Source organism: Herpailurus yagouaroundi, unplaced genomic scaffold, assembly GCF_014898765.1.
Source record: "Herpailurus yagouaroundi ecotype Mexico unplaced genomic scaffold, PumYag 181, whole genome shotgun sequence".
Taxonomy (NCBI): domain Eukaryota; kingdom Metazoa; phylum Chordata; class Mammalia; order Carnivora; family Felidae; genus Herpailurus; species Herpailurus yagouaroundi.
Genome location: NW_024412412.1, coordinates 198,963 through 218,184, shown reverse-complemented (window position 1 = coordinate 218,184; position 19,222 = coordinate 198,963). Strand labels below are relative to the sequence as shown.

General features: G+C 51.0%; 1 protein-coding gene and 1 long non-coding RNA gene across 2 annotated transcripts in view; both read left to right on the top strand.

The window, feature by feature from the left end:
* Positions 1–8,199: 8,199 nt before the first annotated feature.
* TDRP (testis development related protein) overlaps positions 8,200–19,222 on the top strand; it is a 40,685-nt gene continuing 29,662 nt past the window's right edge. The window contains exons 1-2 of the mRNA XM_040489783.1: positions 8,200–8,241; positions 8,980–9,172. Coding sequence (XP_040345717.1) covers positions 9,065–9,172 — 108 coding nt within the window. The 5' untranslated portion in view covers positions 8,200–8,241; positions 8,980–9,064. The remainder of the gene's footprint in view (positions 8,242–8,979; positions 9,173–19,222) is intronic.
* Positions 9,201–10,895, top strand: LOC121039582 (uncharacterized). The gene is made up of 2 exons (XR_005794854.1): positions 9,201–9,622; positions 9,816–10,895. It is a non-coding gene; the product is annotated as an uncharacterized LOC121039582 (long non-coding RNA).

Here is a 19,222-nt window from a genome sequence, read left to right as displayed (position 1 = left end):
AGGGGCTTTCTGTGAATGCTCCCCATCTGCCTGCACACAGCCCCCCCCGGGGGGCCCGCCCCCCCCCCCCCCCAAGGAAGCACTTGGTACCAATCCCGTCCCTGGAGTCTGACCCACTGGGAGGATGGACGCTTGTCACAGGCCCCACCCCACACTGTTACACGTGGCCACACCTCCCAAATGCCCCTCCAAGGGCCCACATCCCCTGCAGTCTTACTCTGCCCGGGAGAAGGGGCAGGGGCCTCAGGACAGCAATGTTCCCCGTTCAGGAACTCACACACATGATCTCCTGTTGTGTTTGTTTCTTGGGTCCAGCTCTGGAACCCAGGAGGGCAGAGGGGGGGACCCTGGAACCCAGGAGGGCATGGGTGGGGGGGCTTCCTCCCCTACAACCCCCCAAGACCCTGAGACCCCCAGGGAACTGGCCAGCCGCAACTCTAACCCCTTCCCCCTAGGCAGCCTGGCCAGCCTCTGTGTACTGGCTCAGGAGCAGGCGTTACTGCCCTGGTAGCGACAGTGGGCCGCTCTCCGTCCTCCAGGTGTCATCCCCCCAGCCCTCCCACCCCCTGCGGCCTTCCTGCTGGAGCAACCCCGAGGCCCCTGATGCAGAAGTAGCTTCCCCGGGGTTCCAGTGGCCCAGTGGCAGGGGTCCGCGGGGATGGGGATCCGTGGGGACAGGGGTCGGGGGACGGGATTCGTGGGGACCAGGGTCCGTGGGGCCAGGGGTCAGGGGACGGGGTCCGTGGGGACAGGGGTCCGTGGGGACGGAGATCCGTGGAGACAGGGGTCACGGGACGGGGATCCGCGGGGACGGGGGTCCGTGGGGACGGGGGTCTGTGGGGACGGGGGTCCGCGGGGACGGGGGGTGGGCATGGGGTCCAGGGTGCGGGGGTCCACGAGGACAGGCCGTGGGGACAGGTCTGTGGGGACAGGGCTCCGTAGGGACGGGACTCCGCGGGGACGGGGGTCGGGGGTCAATGGGAAGGGGGGGGTCCGTGGGGACAGGGGTCCGTGGGGACAGGTCCGTGGGGACGGGGGTCGGGGGTCCACGGGGGACGCCTGTGGCTGAGGCGGTCCCAGCTCCATCTCTGGGTCATCCTCCTCTGGGCTTGGCTGCGGGCCTTCAGGGAGACTGTCTGCAGGTTCTCTGCACTAACTGCGCCCCAGGCCCGACTTGAAGGTCCCCGAGGTGCCACATGATATCACACCTGTCACTGCTCAGGCCTTACTTACCTGTGAGGGCGGGCCAGGCACAGAGAGGTGACGTGACTCAGTGTCACAGAGGAGCAGCCGGGGAAGCCGTCCCTGGGTCGGCTGCTTGGGCTCGCCTCTGCTATCCTGTCCCTGATAACAGGTTCTTTAAAAATGATGTTTAGGGAGCCCTGTGGGGGCTCTGTCAGTTTAGCATCCGACTCTTGGTTTCTGCTCAGGTCACGATCTCACAGTTCATGAGCTCAAGCCCTGCTAGGGTCTGTGCTGACTGGGCAGAGCCTGCCTGGGTTTCTCTCTCTGTCTCTCTCCTTTCTCCACACCCCTCCTCAAAACAAATAAACATTGAAAAATGCATATTTATGAGTTTCTGTTTCCATATTTCAAGAACGTATAGATATAACTATTTAAACATAGAAAGCCTTTTAAAATCACTGTAATTTAAAAAGGAATAAATACCGCCCTTGTTAACTAAGACACAGGAATGACTCAGACGAGGCATCAGATACAAACTGCTTTAAAAAGGAAGGGTGGGTGGAGGGTGAGGGTGCTTCGTGGCCTTCTTGCCACTGTCTTGGATGATTGCACTCTTACCACCCCCTCGGGAGAAGTGGGGACTAAAAGGTGCTGGCCTTGGGTCTGGTGACGGTGGAGGGGCACTGGGTGGTTGGCTGACCCTCCAAGGTGGCCCTCAGTCAGGGACCAGCCTGCAGGGAGGGGCTCGGAGGCAGGGTGGGGCTCACTGTTTCTGTGCCTTCACACTTAGTTTCAGGGTGTGAGGGGTGACTGCTGTTCTAACAAAGGCCGTGTCCCCACCCTTGGCACCTCTGTTTAAGAAAGGGTATTCTTGGGGCACCTGGGTGGCGCAGTCGGTTAAGCGTCCGACTTCGGCCAGGTCACGATCTCGCGCTCCGTGAGTTCGAGCCCCGCGTCGGGCTCTGGGCTGATGGCTCAGAGCCTGGAGCCTGTTTCCGATTCTGTGTCTCCCTCTCTCTCTGCCCCTCGCCCGTTCATGCTCTGTCTCTCTCTGTCCCCAAAATAAATAAACGTTGAAAAAAAAATTTAAAAAAAAAAAAGAAAGGTTATTCTGACATGAGGGCTAACGGTGGAAAGGGGCTCCATCTGGCGACCAGTGTGTGGGGCCCAGTGGGTGGGGTGTGCACCCCAGAGCAGGTGGGGCATGGAGGGACACCACTACGAGGAAGCATCAGGGGCTGGGGGTTCTTCCAGACAGGTTTCATGCTGAAGGCGGGCCAGGCGATTGGACTCACCTGGGGGGCAGTGAGGAGCCTAGTCAGACACAGAGCTGGGGGCTCCCTGACACTGGGCGACACAGGCCCCACAGGCCGGCACTAAAGGCCGGAGAGTGAGGGTCAGGGCCCTGGAGGAGCCTCCCTGGAGTTTGGTCAAGGGTAGCATTTCTGTCGCCTCACACAGGGCTTGTTAAGTGACCGAGTTCTGACTCAGGTCGCAGAAGCAGGTGTTTTGCCATTTGTGTTGACCCAGAGCCCGCACCTGAGACCCAGAAACTGTGTTCCTGGGGGCTTTACAAGCGAGTGGGAGGTAGAGGAATCATGCTCAGGCTACAGATGGAAATCCAAGGCTCAGAGAGGGTAAGTAACTCTCCCAAAGCCTCACAGCAAATGCACGTCGCATCTCGATGCGTCAGCAAGCCTTCCAGATTCCTCTTTCCTCCTCGGTTTCTTTCCTGTGAGGCGTTCCCATTCCTACCCCACAGCGAGTTGTAGTGCAAATGATGAGATGGCAAAATTTGCCAAGGGATTTTTTAATCTGAGAAACAGAACACTACCAGAACAGAAAACACATTTCACATGAATATGTACATGACTATTTATAATATATATGGTATACATTATGTTCAATTGCAGGAATGTGAGTCTTTATGTATCACTATGTATGTGTTTGGATGCAGTCGCTGAGGTTATTGTAGGGTTTTTTTATGTGAAAAATAGGAAATAAATTAGAACAAATCAATTATTTGAGTTTGTTGTAAATTCCCTGTCTGTTGCAATGTGTGAACTGTTTATAGTTCACAAAGTAGATTTTTTTTTATTTTTTAAATTTTTTAAATGCTTATTTGTATTTGAGAGAGAGAGAGCACGAGCAGAGGAGGGGCAGAGAGAGGGAGACACAGAATCCGAAGGGCTCCAGGCTCTGAGCTGTCAGCACAGAGCCTGATGTGGGGCTTGAACTCACAAACCGTGAGATCATGACCTGAGCCGAGGTCAGACGCTTAACCGACTGAGCTACCCAGGCCCCCCTCACAAAGTAGATTTCTTAAAAAATCAAAAGAGCAAATACTTTTTGAACACCTTGCATACATAATTCATAGCAGATATATAACACACGAGGCCCATACACGGTGTGTGACATATACAAATCTATGGTAACAACTTCTATAACTATATAAACCAAAGTGGAGTCTCCTCACTCTGCCCCCAGGCTTACTCCCCACGCATGACGAGCATGCATTTTGGTGAAACTCTCTCAGGTCTTGTTTTTTCTAAGTAGAGCTAGATTTCTAATCCAGGGCAATGGGCTTCAAATGCTGTGTTCCTTCCATTAAATGAGATAATGTGTATAAAATACAACCGCATGCCTCGTGTGCAGTAAGCACTCAGTAAATAGTAGCTGCAGTTTCCAGCATTATTTCTATCTGTGCTGTTGAGCTGAGAGAATGAGTGGATCCATTCATGAATATTTGGCCCACAGTTTGTTCTTGGCACTGTGCTAGGAATGCACACGTGTGAGGGGCACCTGAGAAGCTCTGGAGAAGGTGTGATGGGTATAGAACGTTGTGTGGCTCTGTACCCACCGTGAAGGATCTGGAGCTCAGGCCATTGGACACGGCCTCTGTGGCTCCCAGGCCGTGTGAGGAGTGAGTCCCAGACAGAAAACGCAGCTCACCTCCCTGGGGACTGTGGTCTCCAAGTCGGGAGGCGGGGTTGGGGGGGAGGCATGCACGCTCTCCTGAGGCAGTTGCTTTAGTTTTCAAGTAATTTTGCTAGAAAGTTCTATGTGGTACCATAGGCCATACTTTCATTTGAAATTAATTTTGCCGGGGTAAAATCTAAGTTGAGCCTTCAGGCAGAGATGGCAGGCTCGACCTTTAATAAGTAAAAAGTGTTTCTCCACTAGTGAATTTTCAGGGGCTCTAGAAGCCAGCAAGGGCAATTCAGGCTGAAGTAGCTTCCTCCGAAGGGCGGTGGGGCTCATGGAAGGTTTTTTAACCAGGTCTTTCTGGACACAGAAACAAATTCTTATGTGTAAGGTTGTCTTTGTGACACCGAATCACGTGCAGTGCACCACGTGTGGAGCTTAATTGCATGAGTTGATTTTATAAAAATCATAAATGAGTGACTAAGTGATGGCAGGTCAGAGGCCGAGAGCACGTGGGGAGTGCTTCTCAGATTCCCAGAGGCCAGGGGCACCTGGGGGGCTCAGTCGGTTAGGCGTCAGACTCTCGGTTTGGCTCAGGTCATGATCTCTTGGTTTTGTGGGTTTGAGCCCCACATTGGGCTCTGTGCTGACAATGTGGAGCCTGCTTGGGGATTCTTTCTCTCTCTCTCTCTCTACTCCTCCCTTGCTCACACTGTCTCTGTCTCTCTCAAAAATAGATAAATAAAACTTTTAAAAAAGTATATAAAAAAAAGAATTCCAGAACCCTGAAGTCTCAAACAGGCTTCTCTCTGTTCCCGCCTGCATCAGGCACATGCTGGGGCTGCTGCGTTTCACCTCCTCCGGTCCTAGATGTCCTTCCCTGCCGTGCTCTCCTAGCAATGACACGAATGCTGTTTAAAATAAACTGGAATTTAGCATTTTTTATTTAGTAAGTCTGGCCTTCTTTTCCAGACTGTCCTGGATTCGCAGGGGGTTACGGCTTAACTTAGAGTGAAGATTTTCAAAGCAAAGAAATGTGGCTATACCGAGGAAAGGAAGCCCCTGGTCAGAGCACAGGCCCCTCTTGCATGAATAAAAGGATCTGGGTTATTTGTTGAAGTGTTCTGACTTGGTTTTCCACGTTTTGTTTGTAGTGTCCTTGAAAGGACTGTGTTTGGATCCTGGCTTTGTTTTGTAACCTCTGCTTTGTGGTGTTTGACTTTTATCAGTGTTTGTGCTTGGAGTGTGTTTATTTTGAGAGGACCCCATGGGACCTGGGGTATAGACTCGCAGTGTGTTCAGAGTTCATACCATAAGCATTGCCACATTGTCTATGCATATTGCATTCTTCAGCCTTTCCAGTCCAAAGGCCGAGCTGGTTGGACCTGGCTTGAACAAGCGTGTGTGTGTGTAAAATTTTAACATTCTTATTTAGTCAAGGAAGCAAGAGTTCCTAAATTTAATACCTACTGGTTATTCTGTACTGTTCTGTTGTGTTACATGATTGAAATATTTGTGTGTGGTGGGTCCAGAGATCTTTCGGGGTAGGTGTGGGTAGGTGCGATCTGTGTGTGTGACTATTTATCTCATGATCCTCGAGACTTATGGAGTATGTGAGGATTTCTGAGTTACCAGATGGTCTTGATTTCCAGGTAGCTGGCTGCTATTTAAAATTTGGCTTATGCTGCTCAGCAACAGGGCCCCTTCAACACTAACCCTAACCCTTACCCAACCCTAACATTAAACCTAAGTCTTACCACAACCCTACACCTAACCCTAACACTAAACCTCACCTCAACCCTAACACTAACCCTTACACAACCCTGACCCTTACCCCAAACTGACCCTGATTTAACCATGACCCTGACCCTAATCCTAACCCTAAACCCTAATCGTTATCCCAACCCTGACCCTGACCCCAACCCCAACCATAATCCTGGCCCTGACCCTTACCCCAACCCTGACCCCAACCCTAACCCTTACCCCAAACCTGACCCTGACGCTAACCCCAACCCTAATCCTAACCCTTACCCCGACCCTGACCCTAACCCTGATCCTGACCCTAACCACTAACCCTGACCCTAACCACTAACCCTGACCCTACCCTAACCACTAACCCCACAGGGGCCAGCATGCCTGTCTCCAGTGGGTCTGTTCTTAGGGCTCCTGCAGACCTTCCCCAAAGACAGATTCCGACCCTCTTTTCATTTAAAAGAATGCTGCGAATCACTTCTGAAAGAGCCAAAAGATGCCCTTGATTATATTATTATTTTTAGAGTAGTAAAGTTACAAAGCTTAAGATAGTGTTTATGGTTCTGGATTCCTTTTATGAAATATATTTGTAAATTATTCAAGTAATATATGAATGTATATTTAGTGTGAAAACACGCTGGGTAGGAGGGTATGCATATTAATATTTTATTTATTTATTTATTTATTTATTTATTTATTTATTTATTTATTTATTTATTTTTACTTAGGCTCCATACCCAGTGTGGAGCCCAACACAGTGCTTGAACTCATGACCTTGAGATCAAGACCTGAGCTGAGACCAAGAGGCAGTGCTTAACCAACTGAGCCACCTAGGTGCCCCATTAAACTTTTGATAGCTATTAGCAAATAGATCAAACTTGCCTTCTAGAATTTTGTACTGTCACTGCTGCCAGCAGCCCATGAGGGTTTCCCTACACTGTTCCCAACACTACATACGTCTTTATAAATGTTTGTTACACCCACTTTGATGGGTGGGTATCTCTTTAATTAAGTTTTTAATTTTAATTCCAGTATAATTAACATAGTGTTGTTAGTTTCAGGCATATAATATTGAAATTGAATAATTCTGTACATTACTCAGTGCTCATCACGACAGGTGCATGCTTCGTCCGCATCACCTGTCTCCCCATCCCCACCCACCTGCTCTCTGGTGACCTGCGGTGTGTTCTCTGGACTTAAGAGTCTGTTTCTTGGTTTGTCTCTTTTCTTTGTTTTGTTTCTTAAATTCCACATATGAGTGGGATCATAAGGTAACTGTCTTTCTCTGATGACTTATTTAGCATCATACTCTCTAGCTCGTTGACAGCTGGACATCTCCATTTGCACTTCTGTGATTGCAATGGAGTTGAGTATATTTTATTGTTTGACTCTTTCCAGAGACGGGAAATAAAAGTCATTTTGTACTCTGAGATGTGTGAAGTCTCTCCGATTTCTGACTTTATGGGAGGGGCAAGGACTCCTCAGCTTCAAATGGGTCCTCTGACTCTCCAGGTTGGGGTCCAGGCGGGGGGTTCTGTCACACTCCTTATGACTGTGACCGTGACCTACCTTAGCTTAGAAAAAGTGTTAACTTTTTAGACTGTCAAGATGCCTGTAAAAGTACCTTCAGGTGGTTGTCTGTAACCTGCACCCTGTCTGGCACATCCACACCTCTTGTTTGTCAATAGTCAGGAAACCCTGAAAATCATTTACACATTCTTTTGCCCCAGAACTGCAGCACTGACTAGTCAGGCTTCGTGAACGCGAGGGGCCAGTGTTGACGCAGGTCAGCTGAGGCCCAGAGCGCTGCTCCAAGGCCTGTGCGGGTTCCAAAGTGGCTAGGGGCTGTTTGACCAGGCTACTAGACGTCTAGCTGACTCTGCTGCCTTTTCCGGACCTCTCCCAGCACGGATCCCTCTAAAGCCGCCCCCTCCTGTATCCTCCGGCGCCTGCACACAGCGGTCCGCTTCAGTTGGCTCTCAGACCCGGCTAGCCTGGCCGCGCGCACCTGCGGCCGCGCGCACCTGCCGGAGCCAGAATGGGGTGGGTGCGGGGGCCGGCAGGTCACTTGAGCCGCCGGGTGGGCCTGCGCGCGTTTCGAATCCTGGGCGCGGCCGCGCCCCGGGGCACCTGTGACCCCGGGCTCCTAAGTCGACAGCAGTCGCCCCGGGGCCGAGTCCTCCCGCAGGGGGGGGGTCACTGCAGCGCGCGCGCCGCCTTTCCTTTTGGGGGCGGAAGCCCGGCGGGCAGAGGGCAGTGGGCATGCGCACTGCGCCCGCCCCGCGTCCGGCGGCCGTTGCCTTGGTGACCGCAGGCCGGCCGCCGGGGCCCCGCCCCCGCGCCGCCGCCCGGCGGACCTGGCCGCGCCCCACGGCCGGGGTGAGGGGTCTGACTGGGTTGGGGTTGCGGGGACTAGGGGGTGGGCTCGGGGTGAAGGGGAGGCCCGGAGTGGGGGGTCCTAGGGTAAGGGGGTCAACTCGGGGTGAGGGGTCGGCCCGGGGTGGGAGACGGGGTAGGGGTGAGGAGTGCGGGCTGTGAGGGGGGCCGAGATCAGGAGTGCGGGGAGGGGTGAGGAGGCCAGCCTGGGGTGGGGGACGGTCTGGCCAGGGGTGAGGGGGCCGAGGTGAAGGGGTCCCGGGTTGAGGGAGGACCCGGGTTGAGAAGGGACCGTGAGGGCTGGGGGTAGCCGGGATGAAACAGGGTGGTGAGGGGTCCCCGAAGTAAGAATGTCAACCCGGGGTGGGGGTGGGGGGTCGGACCAGGGTGGGAGTTAAGCGGGAGCGGTCCCAGATGAGTGGGGGCCAGGAGGAATGACCCCGGGATGAAGCTGGTCGTTTTGGGGGCGCCCGAGGTGAAGACCTCCGGGGGACGTAGGCTGCGAGGGGCGGGGTCTTGCGGAGGGGGCGGGGAGGGGGCGGGACCCTCGCTGGACTGAGGGGGAGCTAGGTCCTGGGGGTCTGAGCCCGGCCCCCGGGGGCGGGGCCCTCGGCCGGGGTGGGGGCGGTGGCCTCCGGGGGGGGGCTCTGGGGGCCGGGGGTGGGACGGGTCCCCGCGGGGTGGGCCGGGCCCCGCCGCCCGGCCCCGCCCTGCCCCACTCGCCGCGTCCCGGTCGTGCAGGAGCCGCAGCCCGAACGTCCGCGCGCTGCGGGCCGGCCGACGAGGGGCGCGCGTCGACGCACGCACCGCGGAGCCGCCTCGGAGCATGTGGAAGCTGAGCCGGAGCCGGGTGCTGCTGGACGAGCCCCCCGAAGACGAGGACGGCCTGCAAGGGGGGCCGCCGCCCGCCGCCGCCTCCGCGGCCTCCGCGCAGGTAGGGGAGGAGGCGGGGCGGGGGGGGGGGGGGCGGCGCGCGCGCGAGGCCGGAGCCGTGCGGAGGGAGAGGCGTGCGGCCCGTTCGGATCCGGGGCTCGTCCCGGGGCCCCGGTGCTGTGGTGCTCGCCGCCCGCCCACCCCCCACCCCAGGGCAACACCCGGGCGGGAGGGCGCGGGGCGCGCACGCCCCGGAGCACCCCGGTCCCGGCGCGCTGGCCTTCCTGCAGAGTGGAGGCTGCCGTCGCCGCGCTGGGCGGTGGGGGGCGGTGGGGGGCGGTGGGGGCCTGCCCCGGGGTCGCGGCGAAGTGGGTATTTCCTTCTCTTCAACCTTTGCCTGCCTGGAGGAAGAGGGCAGGTGTCCTTCATGCAGAAGATCGAAAGCCGCTGGCCTTACGAGTTCGGAGATATGCTTGGAATGTTTAGAATTTTTTAATTAAAAGGATCCCAGGTGGGGCCTGTGTGTGTGACACATGTGTTCCCCTCCCCCCCTTTCCAGTGCATAGTTCTCTTCCTTGTCTCATGAAATTTAGGTCAGAAATTCAGCTTTTTTTTTTTGTTTTAATGACGTAGTCCTAAAATTTCTTTCTTTTTTTTTTTTTTTTTTTTTGTTAAATGTTTGGAAACGCCTGCTGCTGTTAAAGCTGTTGTGGAAGTTCACGACGATCTGTATCTGTCTTCTGAGGACCTGGGAACGTTCTCGGGACTGTGTCTTCCTGGCCTGCGACCTGAAGGGGCTCGTGCCGGCGGCTGCTGGTGTCGGGTGCCCGCCCCCGCCCGCAGGACAGGGTCTCTTGCGGCACCTGGCTCGCTTCCTAGTTAGCTGCTCTCGCATCATTTACTTTCTGGTCATGGAGCGCCCGCGCTCCGTCTGACTTTTTTCATTTCAAACTTTTACGGTTGCTCTAAGCAGCAACCCTCCTGAACATAACGATGAGAATTTGCATGTTGCTTTAAGTGGCAGCAGAATTAGTTTATACTGGAAATAATTATTGCTGTATCGTTCTTTCTGGAGGAACTCAAAAACTTTAAGCTGACCTTGCTATGTTCTCTGCTCCCATTTCTCTTAATCGTAAAAGCCCTTTTCTTTCTCCTTGCAGAATTGTCACCTTAGCTAACAGTGTATTTTTTTTTTCTATTTTAGTAAACTTTATTCTTTAGGTACCCAGCAAAATTGAGTGGAAAAGACAGAGCTGGCATACACTCCCTGTCTCCACACACGCTCAGCCCTCCCCCACTCTCCGGTCCCTTTTGTTACAGTCAGTATCCAGCGCTGACGCCTGCGTGATCTGGTGATCTCGGAGTCCATGCTGTGCATTGGAGTTCACTCTGGCTGGGGTGCGTCCCATGGATTTTGACGAATGTAACATGAAATACATCCGCCATTAGAGTACCGTGCACACTACCCTGAAAACCTCCCTGGTCTACTTATTCATCCCTCCCTTACAACCGCTGATCTTTTCTGTTGTGTCCGTGGCTTTGTCTTTTCCAGAATGTCATACAGTTAGAATCCTCCAGGACGGAGCCTTTTCACACTGGCTTCTCTTATGTAGCCATATGTGTTCAAGGCTCCTCCGTGTCTCTTCGTGGCTTGGGAGCACATTTCTTTTTAGCCCTAGGTGATTTTCGTTGTGTGCTTGTATCGTTTGTCTCTACCTACTGAAGGGTGCGCTGGTCACTTCCAACTTTGGGCGGTTATGAATAAAAATGCTTTGCTATAAATACCTTGGTGCATGTTTTTGTGTGGACATAAAGTTTTACTTGGTTAAATACTGAAGAGTGGGATTGCTGTGTCGTAGGGTAAGACATTGTCCAGTTTTGTAAGAAACCACCAAACTGTCCTCCAGAGTGGCTGTGACACCCTGCGTCACCTACAGCGGGAGAGGGACAGCTTCCGTCGCTCGGCGTCCTCGTTCGCCAGCCCTTGGCGTGCTCAGTGCTCTGGGTTTGGGCTGTCCTCACAGGTGTGGGTGGCGTCTCCTTGTCTGAATCTGCGTTTCCCTGATGACACAGGGTGTGGTGCGTCTTGTCACGTGCCTTTGTCTGCCGTACATCTTTGGTGAGGTGTCCGGTCTTCTGCCTCATTTTTTCACTGGGTTACTTGTTTCTTACTGTCGGTGTTGAAGAGTTCTTTGTGTATTTTGGATAATGGTCCTTTATCAGAGATGTCTTTCTCCAATATTTTCTCCTAGTCTGTGGTTTGTCGTCCTCTCTGGCCAATGTCTTTCACAGAGCAGAAAGTTTTTATTTTATTTCATTGTGTTTAGAAGTTTTTGGTTTTAATGTAGTCCAGGTTGTCAGTTATTTTTTTCATGGATTGTGTCTTTCATGTAGCATCTCAGAAGTCACGGCCACACCCGGAGTCACCTGGGTTTTGTCCCGTGTCCTCTTCTAGGGGGTGAGAGGTGACTGGGCTGTTGTGTTACTTTATCAAGTGTATGTGTGGTTTGATGCGTGGAAACTCTTTGCTCTAGAAGACAGAGCCGTGTTTACTCGTGATGGGTTAGTCCCGCTCCACAGTTAGTTCCTGCAGGAAGGTTTGTCCCAAAGCCAGCTCTTCTTAGAATGAAATGTGAAAATTGAAGGCCAGTCTACTGTAGAACTTCTGCCTCCAAACATGGGAATTCCCAGGCAGGAGGGACTGGGGGATCGTGGCGGGGGGGGGGGGGGGGGGGGGACAGAGGGCCCGTTGGTGGCCTGGGGTCGGTGGCGCGGGCCGGGGATTGTGGACGGGGCTTCTCCGAGCAGGAAGCTGGTGCAAGCTCTTCCCGGCTGCTGGGTGGCAGAGTGCGGGCTAGGAGTGCTGGCCTCACTCTAGAAGTCTAGAAGGTGTTAGCATTCCTCTCTGGAAAATCAGGTCATGCGGCTATAATCCGCGTTTTGTGTAAAAAGAAAACAATAGCTTAATGTTAAGTTTTAATAAGTTTGAGATTTGAGGCCTTCAAAATCAGTACTTGGAGTCGAGTAAAGCCTGTTAGTTTTTACACCGTAGAAAAAAACTTTGAGCAGCTCTTTGCGCCTTGGCCTTTATTGTCCTGAACACAGGCTGTTTTGCATTAGAATACAGTTAAGGTTTATAAAGCGAGTTCTTCAGTGCAGTCATTTAATAAGGAGAGACGAGTTTCTTTATTTAATAATGTATTTTTTTTAACTTACATCCAAGTTAGTTAGCATATAGTGCAATAATGATTTCAGGAGTAGAATCCAGTGAGTCTCCCCTGCATATAACACCCAGTGCTCATCCCAGCAAGAAGGAGAGACAAGCTTTGATGAGTCTAATGTTTATTTTTAAAAGCCTGCTATGCATATAGGGAGAGATTTCTGCATATTCCATGTTAGCTCTTCTTCCCACCTTCCCATAGGAAGTATCGTCACTTTTTTTTTGTATAGCTATCCATGAGAAATATTTATGCACACACACAAACACATTTCCTACTGTAAACATCTTTCTGCATCTTGAATTGTTCCCTCAGTAATGTGTGTCTCATGGAGCACTTCCTGTTTAGGTGCAGTGGCTGAAAACAATCTCATTTTTAAGGCTGCATTTTTTTCTTAGAGAGTGCATCAGCGGGGCAGAGGGGGGGAGAGAGAAAGAGGGAGGGAGGGAGGGAGGGAGGGAGAGTCAATCCTAAGCAGGCTCCATGCCCAGAATCGGGGCTTGACCTGGGGCTCGATCTCAGGACCCTGGGATCATGACCTGAGCTGAAATCGAGAGTTGGACGCTTGACCGACCAAGCCACCCAGGCGCTCCTTATTGGACCTCTCCTGATGGACATGGAGGCTGAGCCTTTTCTGAAATCCCTGCCTGTCAGTTTTATGCAGTAGCAGAGAGCGGGGCTCGGAGCGATACTACACTGTGGGAGTTTAGACCATTCTTGGGTTGCTTTGAGCTGGGCTGCAAAGCGATTTAGCTAGCTTTAAGTTAATGCCTTTATTTTATTTTAAAGGTTTTACTTTTAAAAAGTGTTTATTTTGGAGAGCAAGAGAGCAAGCGACCAAGCAGGGGAGGGGCAGAGAGGGGGACAGAGGATCTGAAGCAGGCTCCAGGCTCTGTGCTGACAGCAGAGATCCCAGTGTAGGACTCCAACTCACGAACTGTGAGATCATGACCTGAGCCGAAGTCAGATGCTTAACCACCTAAACCACCCAGTCGCCCCTGGCTATGTTGACTTTTAGGAAAGCAGTCCTCTGTAGATGACCTTTAGGAGGTTATTTCTAGTCCCTTTCTGTTAGAACACGCAGCATGAGTCATTTCACGTGTCTGAGGTTACATTTCTAAAAGTGGAGCTACTGAGTCCGGGGGCATATACTTCTGTGATTTGATGGCTGTCTCTAAATTGCTCTCCCAAAGAGGCCGCATGGATGCATGTCGGCCGTGCGTGACCCAACCTGTCACGAGAGGCGTGTCAGTACGGTATAGTGCAGTGTTTGCAAAGTTTTAGACCTGATGGGTGAAAAGTGGTATCTTTTTTTTTAAGTTTATTTATTTATTTTGCAAGAGAGAAAGCGAGAGAGTGAGAGCGTGAGCAGGGGAGGAACAGAGAGTGGGGGAGGAAGAGAGAATCCCAAGCAGGCTGTGCACTTTCAGCATGGACTCATGAACTGTGAGGTCATGACGGGAACCGAAACCGAGGATCCGACACTTAACTGACTGAGCCACCCGGGAGCCTAGAAAAGTGGTATCTTAATTGGGTTTTAATATTTTTCTCATGGATAATATTAAAAAGCTTTTCATATGTTTACAAGCCTAAATAAGAGAGAACTTATTTAGCTTGTGAGAACTTCCTCACCAGTCCTGCCACCACATCATCAGATACGTTAAGCTGTAGTCAGAGTAATGGCATTTCCATGAACATGTAGCCTGTTATTTCAGATTTGGACCCTGGTTTCTGACGTACTTTGCTTGAGTCTTCCTCTGCCGTTTGTTCGCCAGGTGACCTTGTACAAGCTACTTGACCTAGCCAAGCTCCAGTTTTGTTTTTGAACTGAAAAACTGGGACAAGGGTGCAGTAAGTAACACCAGCCTTTGTCATCTGTTGTGTTAAGGCCTCGACATGGGTAGTGCGAACGTTCGCCAGATGGCGAGGCCAGTCACAGCAGGAAGGTGATCTGGAAAGGCCATATAGCTAGTGGGTGGTGACAGAGATTCTCCATGCGGGGACTCCTGGCTGGCCGAGTCGGTTAAGCATCCTACTCCTGATTTCAGCTCAGGTCATGATCTCACAGTTCATGGGTTCTGGGATCGAGCCTCATGTCGGGCTCTGTGCTGACAGTGCAGAGCCTGCTTGAGATTCTCTCTCTCCCTCTCTCTCTGCCCCTGCCCTGCTTTCTCTCTCTCTGAAAATAAATAAATATTAAAAAAAAAAAAAAAAAAAAAAAAAAAAGACTCTTCTTGACCAAGCCTCAGTCAGGCTCATCTGAGCCCTCTCTCCAGGTCTGAGAACATATGTCAGCACTCAGATGGGCTTGTGCACATCAATTCAGCTGGTGGGGCGCAGATTGACAGGGTGGGAAGGTGTGATTCTACAAACCAGGACGGCTGGCTTTGTGCTCACGATGGAGACTTGTTGCATTTTACTTCTTGTCTCCTAGAGTCCTCTAGAATCTAGAGAGCACCTCCACAGAGAAAGGACTTCAGGCCTGCTGCTGTGTCCCTGATGCCAACAAAAGTGCCGGGCACCTCGCTGGTGTGCGTCAGTCAGTACTTGTGCAATGAACCGGGTGGGCACAGGGTTTTCAAGGGACACCGCCACTGACACATGCTGCTCAGGGAACAAAGTCGGGAGGGAATCTGAGAATAGGATGTGTTCTCACTGGACGTGGAAGGAGAAATAGGAGTCGCCCAGCCTCAGAAGATCTGATTCATTCTTATTTTTTTAATTTTTTTTAATGTTTATTTATCTTAGAGACAGAGCAAGAGCAGGGGAGGGGCAGAGACAGAGGGAGACACAGAATCCAAAAGACAGGCTCCGAGTTGTCAGCACAGAGCTTGATGGGGGGCTCGAACCCACGAACCGTGAGATCATGACCTGAGCTCAAGTTGGCTGCTTAACAGACTGAGCCACCCAGGTGCCCCTGATTCATTTTTAGATACAGATTCATTTTGGGGGAAGCAGATATTTCTTTGTAGGGTTGACATATTGGACACTCATATGAGCTAACTTTTGTCAAATATAAGTAACTGAGAATTATGTGTGGGAAGGGGAAGAAAAGGCAGAGTTAGAAAAGAAGGAAGAGAAGAAAGGTTGTAGGTAAAGCAGTCCCTCTCCCTAGATTCATTTGGTTAACCCCTTGTTTTAAATTTTTTTTAAGTTTAGGGGCGCCTGGGTGGCGCAGTCGGTTAAGCGTCCGACTTCAGCCAGGTCACGATCTCGCGGTCCGTGAGTTCGAGCCCCGCGTCACGCTCTGGGCTGATGGCTCAGAGCCTGGAGCCTGTTTCTGATTCTGTGTCTCCCTCTCTCTCTGCCCCTCCCCCGTTCATGCTCTGTCTCTCTCTGTCCCAAAAATAAATAAAGGTTGAAAAAAAAAATTAAAAAAAAAATAAATTTTTTTAAAGTTTATTTATTTTTGAGGTAGAGAGCGTGCACACAAGAGTCAGGGAAGGGCAGAGAGAGAGGGAGAGAGAGAATCCCAAGCGGTGTCTGCTCTGTCAGTGCAGAGCTCCATGTGGGACCTGAACCCAGAACCCACGAACTGTGAGATCGTGACCTGAGCGGAAATCTAGAGTTGGGCGCTCAACTTACTGAAACACCCAGGTGCCCCTGAGTTAACCCCTCTTAAAAAAAGAGTTGAGGATTCTTTCACTTTGGTGCTGCCTTAACAGAAATATAATGCAAAACTTTTCTAGTAACCATGTTAAAAAAGTTTTTAAAAAGTGGAATCAATTTTGGTGTAATTTTCAAAATTCGGTGTGTCTAAAATATTAATTATATCAGTATGTAAACAATACAAAAATTTGTGAATGAGATTTTTCTTTCCCATACTAAGTCTTTGAAATCTGATATGCATTTTATACTTACCAGCATGTTCAATTTGGATGCTAACTTTTCATCAGAAATACTTGAGAAATATTTAGATACTATAAAATTCTAAGTTGAAAAAGTAAACCATTTATCCAGGTTGTTCCAAACACGCTGAAAAGTTTTCCAATAGCTGAGTTGAGTATCTGTTTTTAAGCTGACATTTAGGGGCATCTGGGTCACTCAATTGATAAAACATCCTACTCTTGATTTCGGTTCAGTTTATGGGATCGAGCCCCACACAATGCAGAGCCTGCTTGGGATTCTCTCTCTCCCTCTGTCTCTGTCCCTCCCCTGCTTTCTGTCTCTCTCTCTCTCTCTCTCTCTCTCTCTCTCTCTCTCTGTCTCTCCCCCCTCCCTTTCCCCCTCTCACTCTGCCCCTCCCCTGTGTTCATGCTTTCTCTCCCTCTCAAAATAAACAAACATTACAAAAAACAGACCTTTAGATACTTACAAATGCAGTTCCTCAGCTGTGCTAGCCTGTGTCCGTCCTCTGCACCCTCACTGTGTTTAGCTGGGGTTTTGAAGGCACAGTGCAGCTCCAGAACTCTCCCAGATTCAGGTGGGCTCATCCGAGGGGGTCTGTGGGTTCTTGTGCGTGCCTGGCCTGGCCTGCCCGGCATGGGATGAGGCCCACCGCCCTGTCCTTCGGCACAGTGAGCGAGGTGAGGACAGAGCCGTGCGTGCTCGATGTCTGTCTCTCCCAGGCCCCAGCACACTGCTGCATAATGTTCACCCGGAGATGCTAAGGTTAAGAATTTAGATGAAAATTGTTACTCCAGGAGTTTAATATCCTGATTGATAAGTTTACTTTCACTGGTTTTTAGTAGAGCCTAAGGCAGCATGACTCGGAATATTCTGGAAAAATCGCCACTCCTTGTCAATTTGCGTCAGACGGTGCGGGTTTCCGTGACACACCGGGAGTCACTGAACAGAGTCCCGCTTACGTCTCCTGCTCTGAGGGCATCTCACCTCACTGAGCCCTTCCTTGGTAGGTGACCCCACGAGACCAGTGGTGAGGTATTTATCCTGCCTTTATTGGGTCATCTGGTGGGAAGCGTGGCCTTCTTTGCCTTATGTGTGGGGTTGGGGTTTGGGGCTTGGGTGTACGAATAGGGGCTCATCAGCCCCAGTTATAGGGTTAAAAGCCAAAGACCAAATGGAACTCAGGAGGGCCTTCACCTGTTATTTGAAAACCAATCAAGATCCAGACCAGGGACAGCGATGAGCGTTTTGTAGACTGTTGTTTCCCTGTCTGGTCATGCATCCCACATCGAGGGAGTTCTTCTTGGTCGGAGAGCTGTGGATGGTCAGATAACAGAGTTTCTTCTCCCAGAAGTCTAGTCTGAGGAAAGACTGGCTCTTCTCACTTCTGTCCATCCCGGAAATGGACGAGGGACCCCAGCAGGCAGGGTAGGAGGGGAACGGGCAGCACCTGTCCTGTGGGGCCCCAATGTGGGCTTTTCACCTTGCGCGACGGTAACAGGTGTCTGTTAAGGGAAGAAACCTAACGGAGTAGACGGGAGTGCGTCATTCTGTGCAGAATTCTTATCGTCGGAACTGAGTGGCTGATATGAATTGGTTCCACTGTTTGAAAGGTACTTTGAACCCTCTTGTGAGTGTTTGCTGTGATGTATAGCAAGTGGGGTTCCTTCCTCAGTAGGGATGGTTTCTAAAGTAAGTGACCCTGTCTCGGTTCCCACCGTGTGCCAGACACTGCCGTGAGACTTAACATGTGTCACTGCAGATCCTCACAGTGGCCCTGAGAAGTGGGCACACGCAGCCCTTGTTATTTGGAGACTCCCCTCCTCACTGAACTGTATTCGGGCCCCCAGCGCCAGTCCTGGCTGTCATGGTCGTGTCCTGCGCACACGCAGAGGCTGACCGGGCGCTGCTCTGCCTTCTTGGTCCAGCGCGCGCACCGCTAACAGGTGTCCTTTCTGCAGTCTTTTTGGTGCCTCGTTTTCATGTGTATTTTTTATTGGTGAGTTTGCTTAGCCCTAAAGTGCTGTCTGATGTTCCTGAGGGCAAGAAGGCCGTGATGTGCCTTACAGAGAAAACACATGTGAAGTAAGCTTTTGCCCAGGCGTGGGTTACCGTGTGTGGGCTGTTAGCTCAGTGGTAATGAATCAAGATATATTAAATAAGAGGTCTTTATACAGAAACACATAAAACAAGGTTATGCAGTGATTGATCGATGGCGATGTGGCCAGAGGCTCACAGAAACCTGGCCCTGTATTTCCCCCAAGAACAGGGATTTAGTAGCTGCTAATTTCAGTGTTCAAGGCCACTTTTACCGCAGCCCTACCTCAAATGATGACAATCCACAACATTTTACATTTGAGGAAACTCGTGTGGAGTTATGTAGTCACTAACAGGAATTTGAGTGCTGATTCCTCTGTGTGTGTGTGTGTGTGTGTGTGTGTGTGTGTGTACAGATATTTGTGTCCATGTATATGTATACGTATATGCATATATATACATGTATATATATATTTTTTGAGTAGGTTCCATGCTCAACATGGGGCTTGAACTCATGACCCTGAGATTCAGAGTTGCTTGCTCTACAGACTGAGCCTGCCAGGCACCCCAAGTTTATATTTTCTTGCTACACTGTTTCTCTTACCTTATTAGGATATCATAAACTTGTGATATCATTTTTCATTTTGCAAATATTGATATATTTTTTCCCTTCCCCTCTCCCAAATGTTGGCATGTTATATAAAGAAAAATTTCAGGACTTCAGAGATCAGTGCCTAGGAACTGATGAAATTGTGTTCTGGCTCAAATTCCAACGTAGCAAACCTCATAGTATCGTTTTACTTTTTGCTGTCCTGATGTTTTGTAATAACGAGTGTACTGATAGAAGTGTCGTGTGGGGGTAAGCAGCCCTCTCTGGTGGAAAGTGCCGGAACAGGGTGTCAAGAGAACTGTCATAGACACCCACACTCTTCTGCATCCACCCCTCTCCTCACTTCATTACTCACTGCGTTGTTTGAGTAGGAGGGTAGGAGTTCCTCTGGCCTGAGGGT